General features: G+C 46.8%; 3 protein-coding genes across 4 annotated transcripts; 2 read left to right on the top strand and 1 right to left on the bottom strand.

The window, feature by feature from the left end:
* Positions 1-63: 63 nt before the first annotated feature.
* On the top strand, positions 64-7834 carry gareml (GRB2 associated, regulator of MAPK1-like). Its single transcript, XM_052053564.1, has 7 exons — positions 64-212; positions 1308-1448; positions 4032-4162; positions 4322-4487; positions 5055-5905; positions 6735-6904; positions 7126-7834. Exons 1-7 carry the CDS (start codon positions 101-103, stop codon positions 7715-7717), a joined length of 2163 nt encoding a protein of 720 aa, XP_051909524.1. The 5' UTR covers positions 64-100; the 3' UTR covers positions 7718-7834.
* Positions 7835-7971: 137 nt separating this feature from the next.
* hadhaa (hydroxyacyl-CoA dehydrogenase trifunctional multienzyme complex subunit alpha a) lies at positions 7972-16010 on the bottom strand. Of its 2 annotated transcripts, XM_052053562.1 has the most exons (21): positions 15764-15894; positions 14922-14963; positions 14696-14772; positions 14446-14573; positions 14040-14178; positions 13792-13911; positions 13511-13613; positions 13122-13244; positions 12828-12946; positions 12694-12750; positions 12134-12243; positions 11884-12018; positions 11643-11814; positions 11483-11569; positions 10541-10681; positions 10323-10391; positions 10098-10211; positions 9868-9949; positions 9541-9655; positions 9305-9450; positions 7972-9142 (listed from the first exon to the last, which is right to left on the bottom strand). In XM_052053562.1, exons 1-21 carry the CDS (start codon positions 15828-15830, stop codon positions 8997-8999), a joined length of 2292 nt encoding a protein of 763 aa, XP_051909522.1. In that variant the 5' UTR covers positions 15831-15894; the 3' UTR covers positions 7972-8996. The 2 variants fall into 2 exon arrangements, with proteins under 2 accessions (XP_051909522.1, XP_051909523.1); XM_052053563.1 differs by lacking the exons at positions 7972-9142; positions 9305-9450 and having other exon boundaries at positions 9541-9669; positions 15764-16010.
* A 94-nt stretch (positions 16011-16104) lies between these two features.
* hadhb (hydroxyacyl-CoA dehydrogenase trifunctional multienzyme complex subunit beta) lies at positions 16105-20023 on the top strand. Its single transcript, XM_052053565.1, has 16 exons — positions 16105-16217; positions 16741-16813; positions 16977-17018; positions 17102-17198; positions 17346-17390; positions 17468-17567; positions 17656-17743; positions 17946-18133; positions 18251-18431; positions 18570-18691; positions 18771-18850; positions 18920-18967; positions 19076-19163; positions 19251-19325; positions 19407-19571; positions 19644-20023. Exons 2-16 carry the CDS (start codon positions 16747-16749, stop codon positions 19677-19679), a joined length of 1422 nt encoding a protein of 473 aa, XP_051909525.1. The 5' UTR covers positions 16105-16217; positions 16741-16746; the 3' UTR covers positions 19680-20023.
* The last annotated feature ends 3537 nt before the right edge of the window (positions 20024-23560 follow it).

Genomic DNA, 23560 nt, shown 5'->3' with positions numbered 1-23560 from the left:
CAGACCGTCACCTCCATCCTCCTCACCTTCATCCAAACAACCGCCGCCGAGATCTGAACCCTCCTCCTCGTCGTCTCCGGCACAGTGATGACCCGGGAGGATGGAGAAGTTGTCGGCGAGCCTGTCGGAGATCTCCTGGAGCCCGCTCGCGCTGCCGTTGGACGCGGTGGTCAGCAAGTTCCGTCTGCCCACTCTGGTCCGCCTGGCCCACGGTAAGAGAATTTACAGTCACGCAGGTGCTACTTCGTTCAGGAAACATCACTTTTAGGTTGCGAGTGCTGTCACTTTGACAATTGCCCGCCGTTAAGGTAACAGAAAGAAACACAATTCAAGTGTTGCAATGAGGAAAACGAAATCAGAAATACTAAAAGACTACAGTGTTTACACGTGATGTTGACTTTGGAAAAACTACGCAGATAAAGCGTAAAGTTTAACAATCTAAGGGTTTAATTGCGGCAAGTCAGCGTAAATATTTCGTGTTTCCGGTGAAGACTACAAAATAAAACGCTCTTTCAACTGTATTTTAGACGGATCGTATTTTAAAAATGTTCCTTATTTGTGTCATACTTAACATACAGCCATTTCAATACGGATAGTGAAAATATGTGTCAAGAAGGACCTCTTTTTTTCAAACGTGTAATACATTTACGTCTCACGTCATTCATTTTTGCTACTTTGACGTGGTGACAAAGTCAGCGTTCTTTGCTTCGGTAGAGTTAATCCTAAACCAGCGGTTTGTGCGAGGAGACGTATAAAAGTCGTTTGTACGTTTCTTGTAATATGCTCTGCTCGTTTCCAAAGTGAATGTGTCGCCCTACACCTCGGTGGGCTTGACTTTGGGAACGAGCGGTGTGGGTGTTCTGCCCAAGTTGTTCTGGTCCAGAGCTTCTCCGGAAAAGCCACAAAGTGTCTGTTGTGCTGCTGAAGTGCCGCTCAATTCTTTTCATATGTAAATGATGCAACGTGTCGGCGGATGCACTGAATACTAAAGATCCGCCAAGGGGAAAGTCTCCAGCTTTGCGTCGTCGAGAAAACCGCGCGTCTCATCCGTGTCACGCTCCATCGAAATGTACGACTGCTTGCATTTGCGGCGCGCTCCCGCGACGCTGGCTGCTTGTTTCCCCAGCTAAACAGCGCAAATGATATTCAATCATATTCAGATGAACATGCGCTGTTTCCATTTCACATTTATCACCATGCAGATGGTGGTGGTGGGGGGTGGGCTTTTTTTTTGGGGGGGGGGGGGGGGGGGTTATGCCACGTTTAACCCATCCATGCTTTTGGATGTGTGTGTGTGTGTTTCTCAGGCGAATGTGTTGAGGGTCTGTCAGAGGATGACGTGGTTCTGCTCCACTCCTGCCGTCAGTGGACCACAGTGACCGCTCATAGTTTAGAAGAAGGCCATTACGTCATCGGGCCCAAGATTGACATCCCTCTACAATACCAAGGTGAGAGGATACTGTGTTCTCTCACACACACGCAGACTTGACTTTGTGTTGATGTAATTGGTGAGAACGGTCAATTTACAGTCTTATGCATACTGTACATTGACTGCTTTACATTGTAGTAAAGAGCCATTTCTTCACCCCCCCCCGAACATACAAGTATAAAAGGTGATGGGTGTACTCACTTTTGTGAGAGCCTGTCTTCCAGACAATCTGTCGTCATGCCACAACAAATCAACACTGGTAGTTGCCCCTCTCTCCTGTTCATTGACTGCAAATGCTGGATGTGGGTTGGGTCTGCTCAGTATGACCTCACCGAAGCTCAACCCCGCCATCCCGTTCTTGAGACTGCCGGACCAGTCGTTTTATTCACTGTGTAACTGGAGCTTTATGCCTCCTCTTCATTGCTTCCTCGACTGATGGAGGAGCGCTGATGTCACCTCACACCACTCCCGCCTCCCTGGCTCCTTTTTGAAGAAAAATGAGAGAACATTTGGGGTCAAGTGAAGGAAGTACGATGAGATGAACACTTGACAGGGTTGATTTACAGATAAAGGACCGAGCCAAGGATACAAGGCGGCGGAATCGAGATTTGCTCGTTTCAAAGAAATGTTTTGCGCATTTTTTTTTTGTAAAACTAAAGAGATGACATGAAGTTGAGTGTCAACAAGTAGAGTTCAAATTGTTTTATTGTGGGAGGTGGGAAAGTACTTTTTTGCTGATTAGCAAGATATATCTTCCAAGTACAGTACAGAATGTGTGATGTAAATGATGCTTTTCTTTTTTATATATATATAAATTGAGAGTTTACTTGTACAGCATTTTCATCCACATATTTAATATTAGTCATAAATGTATGATTATTGAAAGCAAAATGCGCTTCAAACATGAATGTAGCCGCATGATTACTTTTTGACTCACTTCCAAATATGGCAGGTAATTGCCAGGCTGAATCACAAGCCACTGGCAGTGATGAGCTAATGTCTGTGTGATGACTTCATCCAGGAAGTCCAAATATGCTTAGGAGGAGAGCAATATAGGTCCCCCCCCCCCCTCTCTGGGGATACACAACAGGATGCTCCTCTCGCTCTCTCTTGCCCCCTCTCTCTTGCTTCCTTCTCAAGTGATGACTGAGCTGGAGAGGACAGAAAAGCTGAATGATCCCCATGACATGAATGGGCCTCAAAGCCGCTCGACAGCCAGTCCGGCTGAAAATATGGATTTACGGGATGTATCGGCATGCACGCACGCACGCACACATGCCATTGATGAGCAACAGCCACAACGGGCCCGCAACATGAACGAAACAGACAAATACAAGAGTGTGAGAAAAGGAAATCAACGCCTACCTTAGTAGGGACCTGACGAGGAGGCGCAGGACGTACTTTTGCAGGAACATCGTGATCGTAGGTCATTCCCATCCTTTGCCAGGGACATCTGTGAATTGCAGATGAAACAAAATTTGAATGATTAAAAAGAAGACATATCACAACAGCTCTGATCAAAAAAAATTTTAAAAACTGGTCGCTGCTTAGGGTGCAGTGTACGCTAACACAAGAAAATATCGAAGATCCGAGGCCAGTATTTGTAAGAGACTTGCATGCATCGTAGTCAAATCGTTTGGCTTTCATTTGCGCCTTTATTTCCAGCCAGCATCCTATTTTGAACAAGTTCTGGACTTGTGGAATTGCCTGTTGTCACATCGAACCCATGTCCAGTTCCTTGACTGTCATCCAGCGAGCGAGGGGTTGTTGGGGTGCAACATTTGCTGGTATTGTTCTGTCTTGTCTGATTCCGGGAGCTGTTTGGCTGGAGATTGTGGGGGTGAATGCAGGGAAGAATGAAGGAGGGACTTACTGGCAAATAAGATGCTGGAGTTTGGTATTCTGCGCTGGCTTTCAGACAAAAAAATAAATCTCTATCTCCCCCACCTCATAGGGCAAGAAATACAGGGACCACTCAGGGTTCTCGGGATTCAGGAGAACATCCACCCAGGATTCGGATTAACCTGTACTTGAACGAGTCAGACCGCAATAGCATCTTAAACTGTTCTTTCGGGGTCGCTTGGGGCCAATTGAATTGAACTCGAAAAGGAGCACCCATCAAACAAAAACAAACAGCGTTACTAGTCTGCAACGCTGCCTGCTTCCCATCACCGAGTGGGAAAGATTTACGGGCGAAGGAGGGGACGAGGAAGTGAAAGAAAAGGCAGCGGGTTGTGTGTGCGTGAGTGTGTAGGTGTCTCCATGGTGATGTGTCTCTGCTCAGCGTGAGAATGGGGGTCCTTTGCCGGTTGCCATGACGACCCCGTCGACTGTTGATTGGCTCGAGAGCCGGTGCCAGGTCAGAGGTCACCGAGGTGTCTTTGTGCTCCCGTCATCCGGAACTGTGTGCGCAGCAGATGTGTTTTTGTCAGACGAAAAAGAATGCTGGCAGTCAAAAGGAACACAAAAATACTTTCTTACCTTCGTTTCCAATCGACTCTTTTGTACCCTTGATCTCCTTAATCCTGTTCGTCAATAATAGCGGCGTGGAAATGGCCCCGACCCTTCTTTTACTCTCTCTGTCGCTCTCGTCTCTCCGCAGGAAAGTTCAAATTGTTGGATGAAGACAGAGACATCAGGGATCCCGTCCAGTATTTCTGCAGCGTGGAGGAGGTCGCCGGAGTGTTCCCCGACCGAGTCTTTGTCATGGAAACAATCACTTTCAGCATCAAGGTTCATGCCTCGTTGCCCCTCTTGAGGAATGCGCAGACTTTAACTACACTTTCGACATGATGGCCACTCACTGACCAAAACATTTGCTCTGCACGCACAACTAGACTTGAATGGCGTTCAGTCGAGCGCTTGATGTCGTGCACGTGTGCATTTGCGCAGGTGGTTTCGGGGGAGTTCAGCGAGGACAGCGAGCCCTACAGCTTCACTCTGCAGGCTGGAGATGAGCTGTCGCTCATGGGGAAGGCCGAGCTTCTATGCGCCACGCCGACCAAGGAAAAGACCGGGCTGAGCGCACTGTTGAGGCGCCTGGGAAAGACTCCCCGAAGTAAGAAGGGACGCACCGAAGCATTCGGTCACCGCCGGTGTTATGGAAGAACGTTCCGTTCCATTGACTTTGACTTCAGCGTACCTGCCCAAAATGGCGACGCACGGGGCAATTATTAGGACGCTTGCGCACATACCCCAGTTAAATTGCAGATTGCTATCGACTGAGTTGGGCGGCCTGGTAGTCCAGTGGTTAGCACGTGGGCTTCACAGTGCAGAGGTACCGGGTTCGATTCCAGCTCCGGCCTCCCTGTGTGGAGTTTGCATGTTCTCCCCAGGCCTGCGTGGGTTTTCTCCGGGTGCTCCGGTTTCCTCCCACATTCCAAAAACATGCGTGGCAGGCTGATTGAACACTCCAAATTGTCCCTAGCTGTGAACGTGAGCGTGGATGGTTGTTCATCTCTGTGTGCCCTGCGATTGGCTGGCAACCGATTCAGGGTGTCCCCCGCCTACTGCCCGGAGACGGCTGGGATGGGCTCCAGCACCCCCCGCGACCCTAGTGAGGATCGAGCGGTACGGAAGATGAATGAATGAATATCGACTGAGTTCTCTTTTCTTTTGCGGATAGGTAAAACTCCCTGCCTGGTGTGTATGAACCATCGCACCAATCAGAGCCTCAGCTTGCCTTTTGCCTGCCGCGGACGCTTTTGCACACGCTCCCCTTTGGAGCAAGGCATGCTGGGGGGAGAGCACACGGTGCGCAGCATCATCGAGCGGGTGCGCCTCCCCGTCAACGTGTCGGTGCCGTCGCGGCCGCCGCAAAACCCCTACGACCGCCACGCGGTACGAGAAGGCCACCGCTTCAAGCTGCTCAACATCGTCAGCAAGACGGTGGTGCTCTGCATGGTCCTTCGGCGACAGGAAGTGTCGCCCTCCCACTTCCTGCTGCTACGCTGCATGCCCCGGTTCAACGTGGCCGACGCCTGCGCGCACGCGGCGGCCGTGGAGAGCCTGCTTTTGCGCTACGCCTTCGACCCCGACGCCTACTCTCGAGCTGTGAGGGAAACCCGTCCCGAGTTGGAGTGTATGACAGAGGAGTGCGTGAGCCCGCGACGATCGCGCACGTGTGTGTCGGCGCAGGACTCGTTGGCGCCGGCCCTGCAACGGCTGTCAATGTGCAACTATGGGGGCGGGGTCTCGGACAGCCTATCGGAGCGCTGCGGGGACTCTCTCGGGGTCCGGCTTGGGGAGGGACCAGGCGAGGAGAGGGAGTATGTGACACCTGAGTGGACCGAGGCTGAAATGAGGACCGCTGAGGAGATACCTTACGAGGAACTTTGGACCAGTCAGAATGCGGACGGCCTTGGAAAGGAACCAAACCTCATTTCTTTCCATTCCTCCTCCTCAATGGATGGGTCGCTGGGCACCGTGGTGACAACAGTGACCGCTCCTCCGCCGGTACCGCCAAAATCTGATGCTGTGAGTTCCTCCCCAACACGTGCTTCAGTTTGAAGCAGCATCCGCTTCTGAAGAGTGAGGATGCGGCTCGTGAATTATTAGCAATTTTAAACCTCACTTACACGAACAAAACACTCCCGGACAGCTTGCCGTATGCGCAAAACACATCAATGGCCACGCGGAGTGTTATTTCTCGATGCTCGTCAGGGTTAGAATAGTTTCATTACAGTTCCTTTCTATTTGGGGGGAAATGCATTGGTGTCGTGCCATTTTTATTAGTTTTAGTATTAGTTTTACTTAATATATGTCTAGTGAAAGATTTTTAAAAAAGCTAAAAGGTCACTAAGTATTATGCAATAAAGTAAACGGCAATACCAAAATGATGCAGGATAAGACTTGACAAAGCCAAAAACGAAAGACACGTTTGCCGTGATACTTTGATTAAGGTAAGATGTTGTTTGTTAGTTAACTCGAGCACAGTGACTCCCTTGTTTATCCACTTGAGACTTGTATTCTTTGATTTCAATTGCCCACTTTCAATCATGGCCCCCCGACAACAGAATTGTAAATGTCGTGTGGGAGCCGCCGTCTGTATTATTAGCCTGACTCACACTGTGTTACTCATTGCCTGAAATTTAGTCTGGCGAGCTTTGCGTGCAGACGTGTGTGTGTGTGTGGATCAAGCATAGTTAAGAATTTTGTCGAAAGTGTAAAGGGCACACAAGTTTGACATTTACCAACCAGAACACCAGGCAACAGTACACTCACTTCACTCTCTCACTCACACACACACACACTCTCACTGCGCCTGTTGTGGTTCTCACTTCTCTGTGCGTGTATGTGTGTGTAGGTGAGAGAGGAGTGTCGCTACTTGATTGCTCCTCCAGTCCCTCCTCGTGGCTCTAAAGTGGGCTCCATCCCCAGCTCGGCTCCCAGCCCTCCTGTCCCCCCTCGCTTCACCAAGGCCTCCACTTGCTCCAGACCTCATCTTTCCTTCTACTCCTCAGGACTGCAGGACAGGTACAGTTACCGGTACCTTCCTTTTGGAATTACTGTAGACTGTTTCAATCAGTGGGAACAAATCATCATCATCATCCTCATCCTCATCATCAGTCCTGTTTATTCCTTAAGTATGTCATGGGAAAGTCCTTGGAAAACTACCTCCAAATCCAAGAATCAGTTCTTGGATTCATGCAGACTGACACCCGGCGCTTATGTGAGTTTTCTCTGTTGGGTTGCAGCTGCTCGCCCTCTCCAGATACTTCCCTGTACTGTTACCCTTGTTCCTGGACCGACTGTCCCGCGCCCAACCCCACCAATCCGGAGCCAGTCTCGACCATCCCCACTGACAATGCAACCAACCCTCAGACGGCACAGGCCACCTGGGCCGAGCCGTGGATGGACTGCTTCAGCGCCGGGCCTCGACTGAGACCTCAGCCGCCGCAAAGTCGCTTTGCGCCTTTCGGTGCTTTGAACCCTTTCAACCGCCAGTCGCCTTGCCCATCGCCTGAACTGGCGGACAGTCCGGAATCTTCCAGAGGCGCGGAGGGAGGCGGGACAAGTACAGGCGCGAACGAAGGCTCGGCTGCACCCGCCGACTCGACCTGGCGCCCCCCAGCCGACTTGTCCGCGCTGTCATTGGAGGAAGTGTCGGCATGTCTGCGCTTCATCGGCCTGTCGGAGGCCGCGGTGGCCATATTCCAGAGGGAGCGAATCGACGGCAGCCTCTTAGTTCAACTGACCGAGGACATCCTGTCGCATGACTTTCACCTGAGCCGACTCCACGTCACGAAGATCACCCAATTCATACAAGGGTGGAGGCCCAAGATCTAACACCCACACCAATTCCCTGTCGACCAATCCAAATCACTGCAACAAGTGTGACATCATATGGTTATCAGTTAGGTATGAATAACCCTCCACAATAAAAACATAGAAATTGCACATCAACCTGAACCAAACTATATGACTTGGTGCAAGCGGGGTGAAAATGTGCCTTCTTAGTCATCGTAAATGTGCCTTCTACTATGACCAAGTGAGACTTGAATGAAACCTCGCCCACCAACTCTGCAGCAGACACATCATTGGCTGTGGCATGCAGACCCGTTTCCTCTCGGAATCCCTCATTGGAACTGGTTTACTCACAAATGGCAATGATATACGTAAGATAGATTATTTTTTTATGTCTTTGGCACAGCTTCGGTCAAATATGCACAATGTCAGAAGATGCCAAATGACGTAGACACACATGCGGGCAGTGCATAAAGAATGTGTAAAAAGTTACATGGTACATTGGATCCTTTCATATGCAATGCTGGTGACAAATAAAGTTATCTTGACCCACAGTAGAGGATCATGACGCCATTCAAGTGGCCAAAAGTAATTTACAGCCTCCCTTTTCAGACAATTAGAATCCTTCAAAATAGTTTTGAGGTTTTGTGCCCATCTATTGAAAGATAATTAGAAGCAATCTACAATTCATAAAATCAATACATTTGCAGTATTCTCTGATGGGTGACATTTTTTTCCCGGGGGAGGGGGGGGCAATGTAGCTTTTTTTTTTTTTTTTAACATTCCCTCTTTGGATAAAACACACTGTTCTGTTTGTAGTCGTGTGTGAATGTTCACTGCCTCAAAAATAGAATTTCTAAAATGTACCTCAGATCACCTTTCAAACGCTTCATGTACGTAGTCATGTAAACAATGAATTAAATCATGCTTGGTTACAATGCATGTCCACGTTCAGATTTCATTTTGGAACACACTTTGAATAGGTGTTATTTTATGATTACTGACAATTGTGGGGGAATTTTATGCAGTTCAGTTTTGTCTTCCTGCTTCAAGTGAATTCTCTCTTATATAATTGCGCTAGTCACGGTTCAGTTTCATTTGGAATAGAAAAAATACAAATACTTCAAGAACAAAAAGTGCCCACGTTTTTTTTAATTCAGCACCTGTCTTTTGTTACTTGAACATTCTCGAACTGCAACTACAGGGCGGTCAAATGTACAAACTTCTCCATGATTACATCAACTATCATGATTAGAGAATGGATTCAGTCCAAGAGATGCTTATTAAAACTGACTCACATTTACGACCAAGGATGATGGGATCAATTATGGAACTTCTTGCTCGAGTCTTTAGCGTGGTCAAGTAAGAGCTGGCAAGGTGTGAACTGGTTTCCGTACACTTCCTCAAAACGCTTCATGGTGCCAACTAGACGCTCTGCGCCAAGTGAGTCCACAAACCTGAACGGACCTTAATGCACACCGCAGCAAAGAGGAGCCATCAGTATTGATTTTTAATTGGTTCGATACAAGCAAACCGGTCAATTGTAGACCGAGTGAGAGGGGATGTCCTAACCCTCCGGTTGAAACTCATTTCTTTGGATAATGACGTGAATCTGTTTGTGCAACTTACCACCCAGGCAGGGAGGAAAGCCAAGTCCAAACACAGCCCCGATGTCTCCCTCTACTGGATTTGTCAGGATTCCTTCCTGAAGACACAACACGGCCTCGTTCACAAAGCGAGACACGAGCCGGTACTGGATGTCAGAGTCCGAAGAACTGCAACAAACAAACAAACAAACAAGGCGACTTTTGGAGACCTTAAACTGAGAGCCGCGACGACATAGCAAACGCGAACCACAGCCTTACACGGAGGGAGGGGCACTGAGTTTGTATCTTTTGAGAATTGCTTCAGCATCGGAATTCACACTCTTGTCTTTTTTTCCTTTGCCATAGATGAAACAGCCCTTTCCCGACTTACGACCTAAAATAAAAACACTGTGAGCACACAAAAAGACAGCGATAAAGCATTGTCATGTTCTCATTGCGCTTTTTAAAGCCCCTTTCTAATTGGTTTTGCATTAAAGTAGGACGTCGAGCCACACTGTATTGAAAAATGCGAGCAAAATTTTGAGTATTTGCGGGGAAACCTTTGTAATATTCTGAGCAATGAGGACGGACAGATGGAAAGGTCACCTTTGAAGCCTTTCTCTACCATGGTCTTCAGAACCTCCACATTTCCACCTCCAAAGCGAGAACCAAAAGCTTTGCCAAGATCCTACAATCAAATACATCCAGTACATCATTCCCAGAAGGAGGTAAGATACCAACTCTTTTCTGGGCGTTATAAGTGTGAACGTCCCTGGAGAGCAGAGTGTTCAAATGACACGACTCTGGCATTTAACATCTCGTGCAGATGAATGTACCTCAGCCACATGAGCTGCCACGTCAATACCAACTTCATCAGCGAGCGTCGCCGCGCCGACTGGAAAACCAAAGCTGGTTGTCAAGTTGTCGAGCTTCTTCGGATCTACGCCCTCCTGCGGTACACAGTTGAGTGGCTAATTTTAGTATATAACGAGGATAACGTGCCCATGTGTCCATTTGTTTATGATGGGGTTGCCGAATCTGTAAAAAAAACCTTCGGTTACCTGAAGCACCCTGACAGCTTCAGCCAGCATGGGAGCCAAGCAGCGAGTGGTGTAAAAACCAGGACCATCCTGTATTCCAGAAAAGACACACAGACACGCTTAAACCAAGAGTTTTACAAATGCTATTTATGCTGTTGAAAACTACAGGAATATCCCACCCATGGGGGGGGAACACAAGTATACTACGGCTCGGTTTAGAGAGGATAATCTGCTCTTACCCCGACAACAATGACGATCTTGCCCTGTCTGAGGCCCACACTCACAGCTGAAGCCAGCGTGTCCTTGGACGTTTTATCTGTGGTGATGATCTCCAGCAGCTGCATCTTGTCCACTGGTGAGAAGTAGTGCATGCCAATCACCTGCGCATCACATCATCGCTTTAAGTGTTGGCAGCAGAACTACAGACACACAGCTCACACACAAAAAAAAATGTTTTTAAGAAATAATACAACAACACCTCAGATTATTTTGAAGAGCTTCTGATGTAAATACCATTGGACATGTGTAAAAATTTACCGGTCGATCTACGTCCCAACCCTCACCTATGGTCACGAGCTATGGGTCGTGACCGAAAGAACGAGATCCCGGATACAAGCGGCTGAAATGAGTTTTCTCCGCAGGGTGTCCGGGCTCTCCCTTAGAGATAAGGTGAGAAGTTCAGTCATCCGGGAGGGGCTCAGAGTCCAGCCGCTTCTCCTCCACATCGAGAGGAGCCAGATGAGGTGGCTTGGGCATCTGATTCGGATGCCTCCTGAGCGCCTCCCTGGTGTGGTGTTCCGGTCATGTCCCACCGGGAGGAGACCCCGAGGAAGACCCAGGACACGCTGGAGAGACTATGTCACCCAGCTTGCCTGGGAACGACTCGGGATCCCCCGGGGAGAGCTGGACGAAGTAGCTAGGGAGAGGGAAGTCTGGGCTTCCCTGCTAAAGCTGTTGCCCCCGCGACCCGGCCCCGGATAAGCGGTAGATAATGGATGGATGGATGGATGGATGTGTAAAAATGGAAAAGTACAGTTTGGACAATGCACCCTTCCAATCTGAGAAGGTTGAAAGCGCCTCGGTCCAAAATATGTGTCGGGTCATGCTAAAAGTTTCATTGAATGTGACACAAATCGTTTGAATGCCGTGTTTGTCTGTGATGACAGAAAATGTCTTCTCACCTTTTCGGGCCGTTTGCTTGAAGCAGCAATATCCTTAATGGGCAGTGCTGAAGTGTTGGATGCAAACACGCAGTGAGGAGGGATCACCTGTGCACAGATGTGAGAAAACTAGCAGGGAGAAATGTGACACGGAGGAGTGGTGTGATCAGGATTTACTTACTGCTTCCATCTCCTGGAGGACTTTGTGTTTCACGTTGATATCCTCAAACACGGCCTCGATCACCATGTCGGCGGACGAGAAGCCCGTGAGGTCTAACTGGGCGGAGAGGTTGGACAGCGTAGCGTCGCGCTCAAAAGAGGACAGTGCCTTCTTCTTTACCTTCGTGTTGAGACTGACGATAACATACCGAGGTGAGTAAAGGGTATTAGGATGGGAATGTCCAACGATTTGCATATATTACCTGTTGTAGACCTGTTCTTCTCCTCGGCTGATGCCTTCCACTGTGGCGTCCTTCAGTATGGTGTTGAGTCCTTTGTCGATGGATACCTGAGCAATACCCGCACCCATTAGCCCTGCACCCAGGATTGCAAGAGTCCTGGAAGACAGAGCAGAAGGCCAGTTGTCAGCGGGACATCATCTCATGAACGCCACCAGATGCCGTAGATGGCTAGATCTGCAAAGCTGGATCAAATATGCAGGATGGCTCTTACTTGACTTCCCTTTCCGGGTTCCCATATCGGTTCTTCTTACAAGTCACTTGACCGTGATAAAGGCCGATCAAAGCTTTGGACTCTGACGTCACAGCCAGTTTGCCAAAGTTCTGTGCGAGAGCCAAAAGTAGAAGAGAAGAGTTCAGAATACATTCTGAACAGGTTCTCAAGCTCTTTATGGTCTTCCTTCAGAAACCAGGCGCCTCTCCGGTGGAAACATTGTGAATCTCTCTCTCTCTTTCCCCAGGGAAGCAGACACTCAATTTATATTTAAGAGGACGTGCCTTTTTGATACATTTATATTTAGGACTGACTGTTATGGGCCTAAACTGCTCAGGGACGTCCCATGATGCAATCAGCTCCTCTCTTTCCATCTCTCCATTCGGATAGATTTCAACAACACAACTGCATCTTCTCCCGACTGCAGTATTTTACTTTTTCCTCCATTCTTCTCGAAATGTAGTGGCTTTATTTCTAATTCTATACGAAATCATATCTAACACCTCATTGCTTTGCCCCAAAAAATATCATTTGTAAAACAATAAAAACAATAAACACACCTCAGCTTCCGCCTGATAGCCTGCTTCTCTTCCCTGCTCCACTCCAGTCTTGATTGACTACTCGTATGTAGAGTGACACACACGGAGTCGTTAAATCCTGTCTTTGAATTCTACTCACATTCTGCACTGAGGACCTCAATGATTTTGACTGGCGCAGGGTAGAGTCCTTTAGTCTGTTTCTGAACCTTCTCGCTGACAGTCCGGTAGATTTTCTTCTTGACAGGGCCGAGACCCATCACCGTGTCCTGTAGCTCTAGACACCCACACAAAGTTCATGTGCACGGAGACCATTGCGCTATTTATCGCCGCCACCCCACAATGAATTCGGTGAACGGTCTCAACAGTGAGCCGATTCAGTTTGGCTGAATAACAGTAAGCAAAGCGCTGTAATGTTCCAGAGAGATTTGGGCGACCGCGACATCACTTACTTTGCATGACACTTTTCTCTTTTGAAAGGGGAACCGTCTGATTGGCGATACCTTTGGCCACGCCTACTGCCACTTCCTCCAAGTACTCAATCGTCCTCTCCTCTGCCGGCTTCAAACCAGGACCTGGAGTGGTTGGACACAGTCCGTCCAGTGTCATTACATCGAAAGGGAGAGGTATCATTTCAGTACCTGGATACAGCAAACTCTTGACATAAGCATGATTAAGTTGTAATGGAAAAGAACATGATGCAGAAAGGTGCAGGGACATGAATGGAATAAAGGCGACTCCTAAATACGCGGGACGGAAAGTTGGCATTCATGACTGTTGATTTTTCCAGCATGGCAATAAAATGTACATGTTGAAAAAAAATGTCATGCCGAGCACATACCCAGAGGGTCCACAAGCTGGTGCACTAGGCCCATTTTCTTCGCTTTATCAGCACGGATATTCCTGCCTGTCAGCATCATGTCAAATGCTCCAGGGAGACCCACCTACACGCACGCATGCACGCACACAAAGACATATTTCATGTACTGTTAACTAAAATGCCCCTTGAGAGGCTTGACCTTAAAATACTGGAGTGTAATTAGTTCTCCACTAGCACTACAGTGCGGCAGAGCTTATGAGCCTTTCATAATAACCGATTAACATGAGTGTGTGTTTGTATACCATTTGCGGTAGTCTCTGGGTACCGCCCGCTCCAGGCAGCAGTCCAAGCAAGACCTCTGGTGTGCCCAGTATTGTTTTCCGACTTTTGGTAGCGATTCGATACTGACAGGATATGGCAAACTATGCAGAGGTCACAAAAAGGAGGATTTAGAGGGTTCACTTTGAACATAGATTTCCAATTTATTGTTTATTCTAATCTATTTTAGACATATGAGCGCGCGCACACACATACACACGCAAACACGCACCTCGAGGCCTCCACCCAAACAGGAGCCATTGATGGCGGCAACAATGGGGATGGGGGATTTCTCAATCCTTTCAAACATCTTCTGACCTTCCCGAGAGAGACGGGTAACCTCCTCCCGACTCTTGCAGGCCTGGATCATACTGAGAAGAAAGGAAAGGACACATGCCGTGGAATCCATGAAGACAAATGCCTTTAAAATCTTTTTCTTTTTTCGATTTTGCATCCAAGGAAGACAACCAATGCATAACAGTGGACAGAAGGTTGTTTTTATGCAATAGGCCCGGCTACAAAACTACCATTAGCTAAAACTGAATGTGCAATCCAGATACATTACTTTGCATTAGTGTCGGTGCACATGCACGGTGACTGAGATTTGTAGTTTGGAAAGTACAAAACGTGCATCTTACTTGATGTCTGCCCCAGCAATAAAGCAGCCAGGCTTGCTGGAGATAAGAACAGCACTTTTCACAGCTCCGTTCGACCAGATCTCACTCATCACTTCTGTCAGCTCAGACTGCATCTGCACAGACAGTGTGTTCACCTGCACAAACACATGAATAATCATGTCGTTTACAGAACCTCACCACAAAGATGAGTCGGGGAAAAAAAAAAGAAGACTGTCACAATCCCTGTGCCGTGTGTCTCATTCGTAAACAGACTCGCCTTGGATGCTGGATCATTCAGTCTGATAACCGCAACATCATCCTTGAGCTCGTAGCTGACGTGTATCCGTGCTTGATGGAGAAAACAGTAAAATAGGAGATGGTCAGATATATGTCTATACATTTTGCATTGTTAGTATCTTCAACACCTGTCCCATGAGAATGTAAGAGTCACAAATTCTGAACAATGTCCTTGCGCAAGGACAAAACCTGATAGCTACCTGCCAGCGAGGAGGACACAGAGATGCACCGTCTTCCATAGCCTATTAAACAAGAGACAGATTATGAAATTTAATCTACATTTCCCATATATTGTGTCACCGGCAAACCACACCAATGCATACATTTAACAATACAGACTCTAATCATACTGTGTTGTGTTGTTTTTTTTCACAGTCTTGTAAATCAAACTTCTGTATATTGTGCTTCTCATCGACTACCACTTTGTCCTTTCACAGCCTACAGTTCGAGGTTTTTTCGTATGAGATTGTGTTTGGCTTTCTGACGTCAATATCTTTCCCATTATTGCAAATCAATATTGGCTCCAATTAATCATCCCTGAAAAAAAAACATATACCAAACCATACATGCCAATAACTACTATAGATGTATTTACTTCGTTTTTTTATGCCTCTAATTGTAAACTCTTATTTTGATTTGTGTTTTGTTTTAATTGCAATTACAATAATCACAATTATGTTGACAGCCGAGTAGACGGTAAAATAAGAATTCCTTTGTACTGAACTGTACAGGTGAAAGCATGTTTCCCTGCTGTTCACAATAATCCTAAAAAACACTTTGAACCTTGTTTGTGATATTTCAAGCATTTCTTGTGGGGGAATAAATCGTCAAATCAAAGCACACACAATATGAACTGTACACGTATATGTGCAGGTACGTTTGTAAAAGAGTTTTAGCCACTATAGCACCACCATGCGTAATCTCTAATTATTGTTACTCTGATCTCGGCGAAGGTTTACCTCAGCTCCCTCAATGAAACTTTAAATTCAGGGATGGTCAGCATTTTAAGCAGTAGATTATTATGTGTGTTTGTGTCACGTACCTGGCAAGAGGAAGAACTTTCTGGTAGGAAACCTAGAGAATGAGCTGGCAAAAAGAGTAGCAGCCATGTCTTCTTGTGGAAACTGAGAAAAGACTTTCGAACTGAAGAGGGCGCAAGAGATATTGGAGAGTCAAGTGTCTTTTGGACTATGAGTTGCCAAAAAAATCGCCATGCTATAAATATTCCATAGTCAAAACAATCATTACTAATTTTAGGGTAAATAATATTTGTTTTGTATGTGAAATGTTAATATTTGCAGTATAAATCCTGAAAAATTATATAAGGTCAATATTATCATTTCGAACCATTATTTTGTTCTGGCAAATCTTTGGTCAGCTAAAAACCTTGGGTCCTAGAAACTGAAAGGGGGTTTGTAGTCATCTGTGCTGTGCGCGGCTAAGCCTTTGACAGGGAGGGTAGCGTTCAAGCAATACACATTTGAAGTACTGTACAGGTAAAAACGTTGCCTCATTTTAATTAAAATAACCGATTTTACAAATTATTTCAAGCATGCTGTGATCGTACAAAAATAATTTGAAAAAAATAAAAGGAAACTTGGCGACGAAAGAATGCAGCGCCGCCAGGAAGCTAACAGTCCCATGCTCAACACATTGCTGTCGCACAAAACGAAATGTTTCAATTGCGTGTTTGTAGATATTCGGTTAAAATAAAGGTAGATGCACAATCAACCTTGAAATTACTTTTGAGCCCATTTTGGTCTTGACGCTCTCCAGTTAGCAAATCTAGGTGAAGGGTCATAGACGGGGTGAGGCGGGTTGGGTTGACTGAGTGACCGTCAATTAAATGTCATTTTAAACGACATAAGGATTGCTTTGCTATCTGCGCCGGCATTTAAACCGTTCGATCTTTCCAATAGATTAAACTTCATTTGTTACCTAGTAGTAAGGCGTTCTGGTGTGGAACCAGTCCAATGGAACATCACACAAACAAACAAACAAACAAACTTTGTTTTGCAGAACGTTATGGCTTCCATGCTCTTGAAGTCGATGCGGAGCTCCCCTGTCAGCTCCTCTTGGGCTGTGCAGTATGGTAAGCCATCAACATCTGGTCTAATTGCTTAAGTCTTCCAAAAACTGTACATCACATAGGGTGACCCAAATGGAGGGTCTATTTCAAGCCCTGCTGTGCCTATTTTAATTCAAACTATTTAAATCATAAGTGCTGATTTTGCGGAATGTCTTTTGTGTTTCAGCCGCACGATCCCTTAGCATGACGACTCAGCTACAGGCTCAAGGTGCAGACCCCCACTGTTTGCGTGAACATAATCATGAGGCTAATGACTATCAGAGTGTTAATCTGCAGTTGTTTATGTTCCAGCTCAGACAAAAACCAAGAAGACACTGACCCGTCCTGGCGTAAAGAACATAGTACTAGTCGAAGGAGTACGAACCCCCTTCCTAATGTCTGGAACTACGTATGTATTTGTTTAGTGTCCTCTTCATCTGCACATGCTTTTTCAGGGAAGCTTATCCATTTTAACAATTAAAATGCGATATAGGTTGACAGTTTTAATGAGAAAGCTGACCTCAGTAGCTTAATGTTGATTTTGCTTTGTTTATAGCTATGCTGACCTGATGCCCCATGACTTGGCCAGAGCAGCTCTACAGTAAGTGTGTGTCCATTTTCCATCGCTAATCCTATTATTCACGCTAATATTTTTTTGCCTTCCTTTTTTTTATGTAGAGGTCTCCTGCACAAAACAAGCCTGCCTAAAGATGCTGTGGACTACATCATTTATGGAACCGTCATTCAGGAGGTTAAGACAAGCAATGTTGCAAGAGAGGTATTTTAAACACTCAATTTTAACTTCAAATATGTAAAGTAGTGCACCGGGATTGGTGATGAGCGTCATGCTTCACTGTGTTTCTCAGGCGGCGCTGGGTGCAGGCTTCTCCGACAGGATCCCTGCTCACACAGTCACCATGGCCTGCATCTCCTCCAACCAGGCCATGACGTCAGGTATAGCAGAGCCTCTATGACCTACAGTGTCATTGTGAGGTTTTTTCACGGGTGCTTAAAGTCTTAACAAGTATCATCATGTTTTGGATAGGATAGTTGCAACGTGCCAATACTAGTATTTCTTTGCACAACAAGCAAGATTTGATTTTTGCTTATTGAAATGTGGTCCTGCCTGATTTCTGTTTCTCCCCCCCCTTAATAGCGGTAGGCCTAATTGCTGCCGGACAGTGTGATGCCATAGTGGCAGGTGGAGTCGAGTTCATGTCGGACGTTCCTATCCGTCACAGCCGCAAGATGAGGAAGACGATGCTGTCGCTCAACAAGGCAAAGACCCTCGGCCAGAGGCTCAGTTTGATCGGCAGCATCCGTCTGGCGCACCTCTCGCCAGAAGTATGTATTTCAGTTTACAACTTATGTATTCAGTTGTAAACATATCAAATGTCTGCAGCGTTGCCAAAAATCACATCCATAAATGATGACGCACCTTTTTCCTTCACGTACCTGAAGCTGCCCGCCGTTGCCGAGTTCTCCACAGCCGAAACAATGGGCCACAGTGCTGATCGCCTGGCCGCTGCGTTTGGCGTTTCCAGAGTGGAGCAGGATGACTTTGCTCTGCGATCACACACATTTGCCAAAAAAGCTCAGGATGCAGGTTTGCTTGAGGATGTCATCTCCTTTAAAGTGCCAGGTAAATATTTCACATGTGTATTTTAGAATTAACCTCACTAGATATGAAAGACCGGTGTGCAATGAACCCGCGCCTCTTTGTGGTTTATTTATTACTTTTTTTGCTAAAAAAAAAAACCCTCGCCTATTAACTTTTTAGGTCGTGATATTGTTTCCAAGGACAACGGCATTCGTCCATCCTCCAAGGAGCAGATGGCCAAACTGAAACCAGCCTTTGTGAAGCCTCACGGCACCGTCACCGCCGCCAATTCCTCCTTTTTGGTCGGGCAGCATTTACAGCTTCTCTGCTTCTTGTTTGTTTTCCCTTACCAACCTGTGTTATACTTGTTGATGCTTTCAGACTGACGGTGCCTCTGCTGTGCTCATCATGTCCGAAGAGAAAGCTTTGGCAATGGGCTACAAGCCGAAAGCCTACCTGAGGTAACGACACAGCTGACATTTCACCCCAAATAACACTTGATTGATGATTCTTTCTATTCCTCATGACAGAGATTTTGTCTTCGTGTCTCAGGACCCCAAAGATCAGCTACTCCTGGGGTGAGCATCTCCTAGGTTCCTTTTTTTTCTCAAATATATTTCTGTTTATAAGTATTCCCTTCCTGAAACCAGATTTTCTGTGACGATTCTATTATCTAACTCTTTCAGGCCAACGTACGCGACACCCAAAGCCTTAGAACGTGCTGGCTTGACCATGAATGACATTGATGTGTTTGAGTTCCACGAGGCTTTTGCAGTAAGTTATCGCAAGCCGTTTGGGAAAAGGTTACGCAAGAGTTGTGTGCCGAGTACGGCTCATGTTTTGCCTATCTGTGCTTTCCAGGGTCAGATTATGGCAAATCTGAAGGCTATGGACTCTGATTGGTTTGCCCAGACGTACATGGGAAGAAAATCAAAGGTAAATGTAATTTAAAAAAAAAAACGTCTGAATCTGTCACTATCCATTTACTTACTGCAATCTCCACGAAATTCCTGAAAGGTGGGTACTCCCCCAATGGAGAAGTTCAATAACTGGGGAGGCTCTCTGTCCTTGGGTCATCCCTTCGGTGCCACCGGTTGCAGACTGGTAACCACGGTCGCACACAGACTGCAGAAAGAAGGAGGACAGTATGGACTTGTGGCAGCATGTGCTGCCGGAGGACTGGTTAGTCACTTTCATAAACCTGACTTTTTTTTTTTGTATTTATTTTTCTCCTGACACGCGTCTGTTTTTCAGGGTCACGCCATGGTGATTGAAGCATACCCCCAGTAAAAGCATGTAAATTACAGTCACGAACCAACAGCATCAGACTCCTCACTAGAGCAAACACACACTCTCGCCTGCATTTTACTTCCGAGCCCAAGTGTATAGATTTGCACCGCTTTGCCTTGAATAGATGGGAGTCAATCTCAAGTGGGTGTGATTGCGTAAAATGGCGAGAAATGTTGCCTTTTGTTTTTTTGGGAATGGGAGACGCATCATGTCAGCACTTTGAGCTCAATGTACCATGAACAAAGTTAAGGCCTTCAGAAGAACTAAAATGATGCCGTTTGTACATGTTAGAATGTATTTTTTTTCCTTATAAACTGTTGAAATTAAAGGTTGTGAGGACACAATGCTCATTTTGTTTTAGGTTTTTTTTTTGGGTAAATTTTACAGCTATACATTAGACGACAAAATAATAGTACCCATACATTTAACATCACGGATTGGAAATGATTATTAGGTTCAGGAGCAATTTTTTTCACGTGTGTCTCGAAATAAACTAAAACTGCAAAAACAGAATTTTGTATTTCCTATGGTTTTCTCAGCGATATTAACATTGATTTGTTGAACTGGAATATTCGTGTGTCATAAATATGCAAAGATTCCAGAAATCAGTAAAGGGGACAAATACTTTTTCACGGCACTGCATAACATCAATCGTGGAATATGAACATGTGATCAAGTAAATCCTTAATTAAAAAAATGGATTACGCCACTTCCCAAACTACAATACAGAGCACACATGCCTTGCCACTTTGCTGCTAATGATGATGGCCATGTTTTATTCAGCGGGAAGCTATCTATGGCAAATAAAAGAAACACATCAGCAAACAAAATTTGGGGGTGTTTTTTTTTCCCCACCTCCCAAAATCGGAATTTAGAATTGCCTTTTTTTTTTAGGGGGGGGGGGGGTTGCACGTAGGCCCCTGCATCAAGGTGTGTCAGCACAGCAATATTAATTGATGGTGAATAAGGCTGTCTGCCTCTTGACTACATGACTGATGTTAATGAGCGTGAATATGGAAATGCAAGGGCGTGAATGGCAGTTGACTTGAAAAGTTGACTTTATAGAGAAGATATTTGGGGAGGGTGGGGGGTGAAGGACTTTATAGAGAAGATATTTGTCGGGGAGGGGGGGTGAGTATCACCCGCTCAAGTGTTTGTCTAATACACCTCGTATCGCTGCATTTATATCAATTTTTTTTACCTCACCCGCCAGGGAGCCTGCTCAACGCACAGACAGCTCGTGTTGGAGGAGACTTGTTAACATAACTTCAGTCAGACACTTGCGTTTAAAATGTATTTAAAGATTTAATTCTTGCAGTTGAAGCCGCGCTTGACTCGAGAGTCGATTATGCAGCCGCGCCTGTCACCGGCTGCAGGCGCGGGGAATAAAACCAATGTTTTAGCGCTAAGGCAAAACGCTGCTCAAATGTAAATAGCGGGGAGAGAGACAGGTGAGGTTTTGTGTTTTTAAAGCTTCAAAAAAAAAAAAGTGCCTCAGCCCTGCGAGACACCCAAGACACGCAGACACACGTCGACATGGCGGGCCGCCTCCCTCCCTCTACGGGCCTTTGATCACGCACAACCTTTTATGGGGGTTGACTGGCGGAGGCATCCGCTGCTGTCACTACAAATCTGCGCGTCTGGCTCGGCGAGCGCGCAAGGGAGGATGCGGGGATTGGTGCGGGACGAACAGAGAGAGGAGTGGGACGTGGAAGGAGGGGGCGGCGGGTGGAGTCTGAGCTCTTTCATGTCGTCCTCTGCGGCGCACGCGCACACCTGCTCAAGTGTGTTGGGGAGGGGGTGGGGGGGCGCGTGCACACCTGCTCGGCGCGCTAAGCTTGGAGTGTCGCTTGACACGGCGTGCCCGCGCATACTTTGATAAGCAGGGGCATAGAGTTGCTTGGGGGCCGATGACAAACATGGCCATGGAGTCATGGGGCCCTCCACATGATGCATTTGGTCAAGTAATTCAAATAAAACGTGTTCTGGGCAGCAGCGGTTTTCGCTTGGGAACTCTCCCATGGATGCCATTTTTTTGTCTGTATGTTCGAGTCGTGAAACACTGACCTGAACTGAGGCCAGCAAGGTATGGAGTTCTTTGGGTGTTGTTCTAGGTTCTTTTGCCCCCGCCTGGATGAGTCGTCATCACACTCTTGGATTCATTTTAGCTGATCGACGACTCCTGGGAATGCAAAAATGTAAACAAACAAAAGGTTAAAATGCTGCTCACAATGACCTTTTGCTAGCAATACAATGTCAACAATTCCAAACATGACCTAGCAGCATTTACACAAATGTGTTGTTTTTTAGGCCTTTGAACGCTTCGAGTGGAATTTTGTCATTCTCAGTATCAAACACACAAATACACACTATTTGGTGGGCGCTCGCTAAGTGTACACAAGTGGATGCTGCAGTTTTGAGGGGAGCGAGTAGGCTAGTTTAAGAGGGGCACTAATTGGCTGGCCAGCACAACTGTCCATACGTATCTGTGTGTGTGTGTGTGTGTGTGTGTGTGTGTCTGGAGTTCATCATGCTCTCATAACGGGCAGTTAGACTCGTAGGCCGAGCCCAATCTCCTGTCGAGATTGTAAATGTTATTGATCCGTGCTGGATGGAGACACTGCTTGCGCACACACTCTTATGTCATTAGGAGCTATACACACCTCCTCATTAACAGTCCGAGCTCATACACTCACACTAAATATCTACACTTGTTGGCAGGCATTTTGCACATACTGACCCAATGTGTGAAGGGTCATAAAGGGTGCGTGTAGCATATTGTGTTATGTACACATGCTGTGTGTCGTTGGATCTGGCCGTGCACAACGAAGGTATGAGCATTAAGGTGTATATTTGTGTGTACCACGTGTGTTTGTGTTGTGTGTACGGCAAGTGTCAGAGTCTGTCAGCCGCTGCGGCTCGTGTCAGGGCGAGAGGCGAGACATTAACAACTTCTGTCATTCTGCTGACAAAATGGTGGCAGAAGATTTCCCATGGTGCCCTGATGACTGCTGGCGTTTGTCAACAAGCCCTGTCACCGCCATGGTGGTGGTGGCGGGGGGAGGGGGGGGGGGGGGGTTATGTGGGGGAGGTTGGTGACAGGCCCCGGACCTGTTCCCATGAGCACTGTGGAGAGAGGAGTATGGTTGTGTATATTTGAAGGTGTGCATGTGTGTCAGTGTGTGTTATAAGTGGGTGGGTGGGGGAAGGGGGGGGGGCGTATGGTGTAAGGGACAGGTTGTCTCTCTGCAGCTTTCATACCGAGACTGCAAGGAAACCAAAATGAGCTGTCACTGCAATTCCCAGGATGCTTTGCTGTTTAGCATAGAAGCAACAGCAGCTATGAAAACTGAGTGTGTGTGTGTGTGTGAGGGGGGGGGCTAAACTGATAAGCTAGTGCAGTCTATCCCTCACACACACACACACGCACACACATACACAAACTGGGATAATTAAGCAGAGCAGAAGCTCCCCCTGACGCGAGGCAGTCCTCATCTGCATTTTGGCCTCCGGCGTGCAGTTAGGAGCAATGGCTGATGGAGGGAGTGAGAGAGAGAGAGAGAGAAAGAGAGAGAGAGAGAGAAGGGGTAAGGAGCCAATTAGCCAGCTGGATAGATGAGTGACTGACAGCGCTCTTGACAGCGCACACTGACATGCTGCTACTTTGCTACTATTCACACACATTCATACACACTCACACACATACGGCTAGTCCTGCTTCTTCTCACCTGCAACCTGCTAAGCTCACCCCCCTGCCACGGGGTCCAAATGTCACATGACCTTGCCCAATGAGGTCATCCACTGTACTTTGCATCCCACATCGTGAGAGTTGAACACAAAAGGGGTCAAAGGTTATACATCCATCCATCCATTTTCTGAAC

The sequence above is a fragment of the Hippocampus zosterae genome, chromosome 19 (genome assembly GCF_025434085.1).
Source record: "Hippocampus zosterae strain Florida chromosome 19, ASM2543408v3, whole genome shotgun sequence".
Lineage (NCBI taxonomy): Eukaryota > Metazoa > Chordata > Actinopteri > Syngnathiformes > Syngnathidae > Hippocampus > Hippocampus zosterae.
The sequence above is the reverse complement of the archived record's forward strand: the minus strand, read 5'-3'. Positions and strand labels throughout refer to the sequence as shown.

Excerpts from the sequence above, each read along its gene's own strand:
- hadhaa (XM_052053562.1), bottom strand. The coding sequence starts at position 15,830 with ATGGCTGCTACTCTTTTTGCCAGCTCATTCTCTAGGTTTCCTACCAGA. Across the intron at positions 10,682-11,482 it reads CAAGCAAACGGCCCGAAAAG|GTGATTGGCATGCACTACTT; the intron begins GTGAGAAGACAT and ends TGTGATGCGCAG. Across the intron at positions 10,392-10,540 it reads AGATCGTCATTGTTGTCGGG|GATGGTCCTGGTTTTTACAC; the intron begins GTAAGAGCAGAT and ends TCTGGAATACAG.
- hadhb (XM_052053565.1), top strand. The coding sequence starts at position 16,747 with ATGGCTTCCATGCTCTTGAAGTCGATGCGGAGCTCCCCTGTCAGCTCC. Across the intron at positions 18,432-18,569 it reads CATCTCCTTTAAAGTGCCAG|GTCGTGATATTGTTTCCAAG; the intron begins GTAAATATTTCA and ends TTAACTTTTTAG. Across the intron at positions 19,572-19,643 it reads CATGTGCTGCCGGAGGACTG|GGTCACGCCATGGTGATTGA; the intron begins GTTAGTCACTTT and ends TCTGTTTTTCAG.
- gareml (XM_052053564.1), top strand. The coding sequence starts at position 101 with ATGGAGAAGTTGTCGGCGAGCCTGTCGGAGATCTCCTGGAGCCCGCTC. Across the intron at positions 4,163-4,321 it reads CAATCACTTTCAGCATCAAG|GTGGTTTCGGGGGAGTTCAG; the intron begins GTTCATGCCTCG and ends GCATTTGCGCAG. Across the intron at positions 4,488-5,054 it reads CCTGGGAAAGACTCCCCGAA|GTAAAACTCCCTGCCTGGTG; the intron begins GTAAGAAGGGAC and ends TTTTGCGGATAG.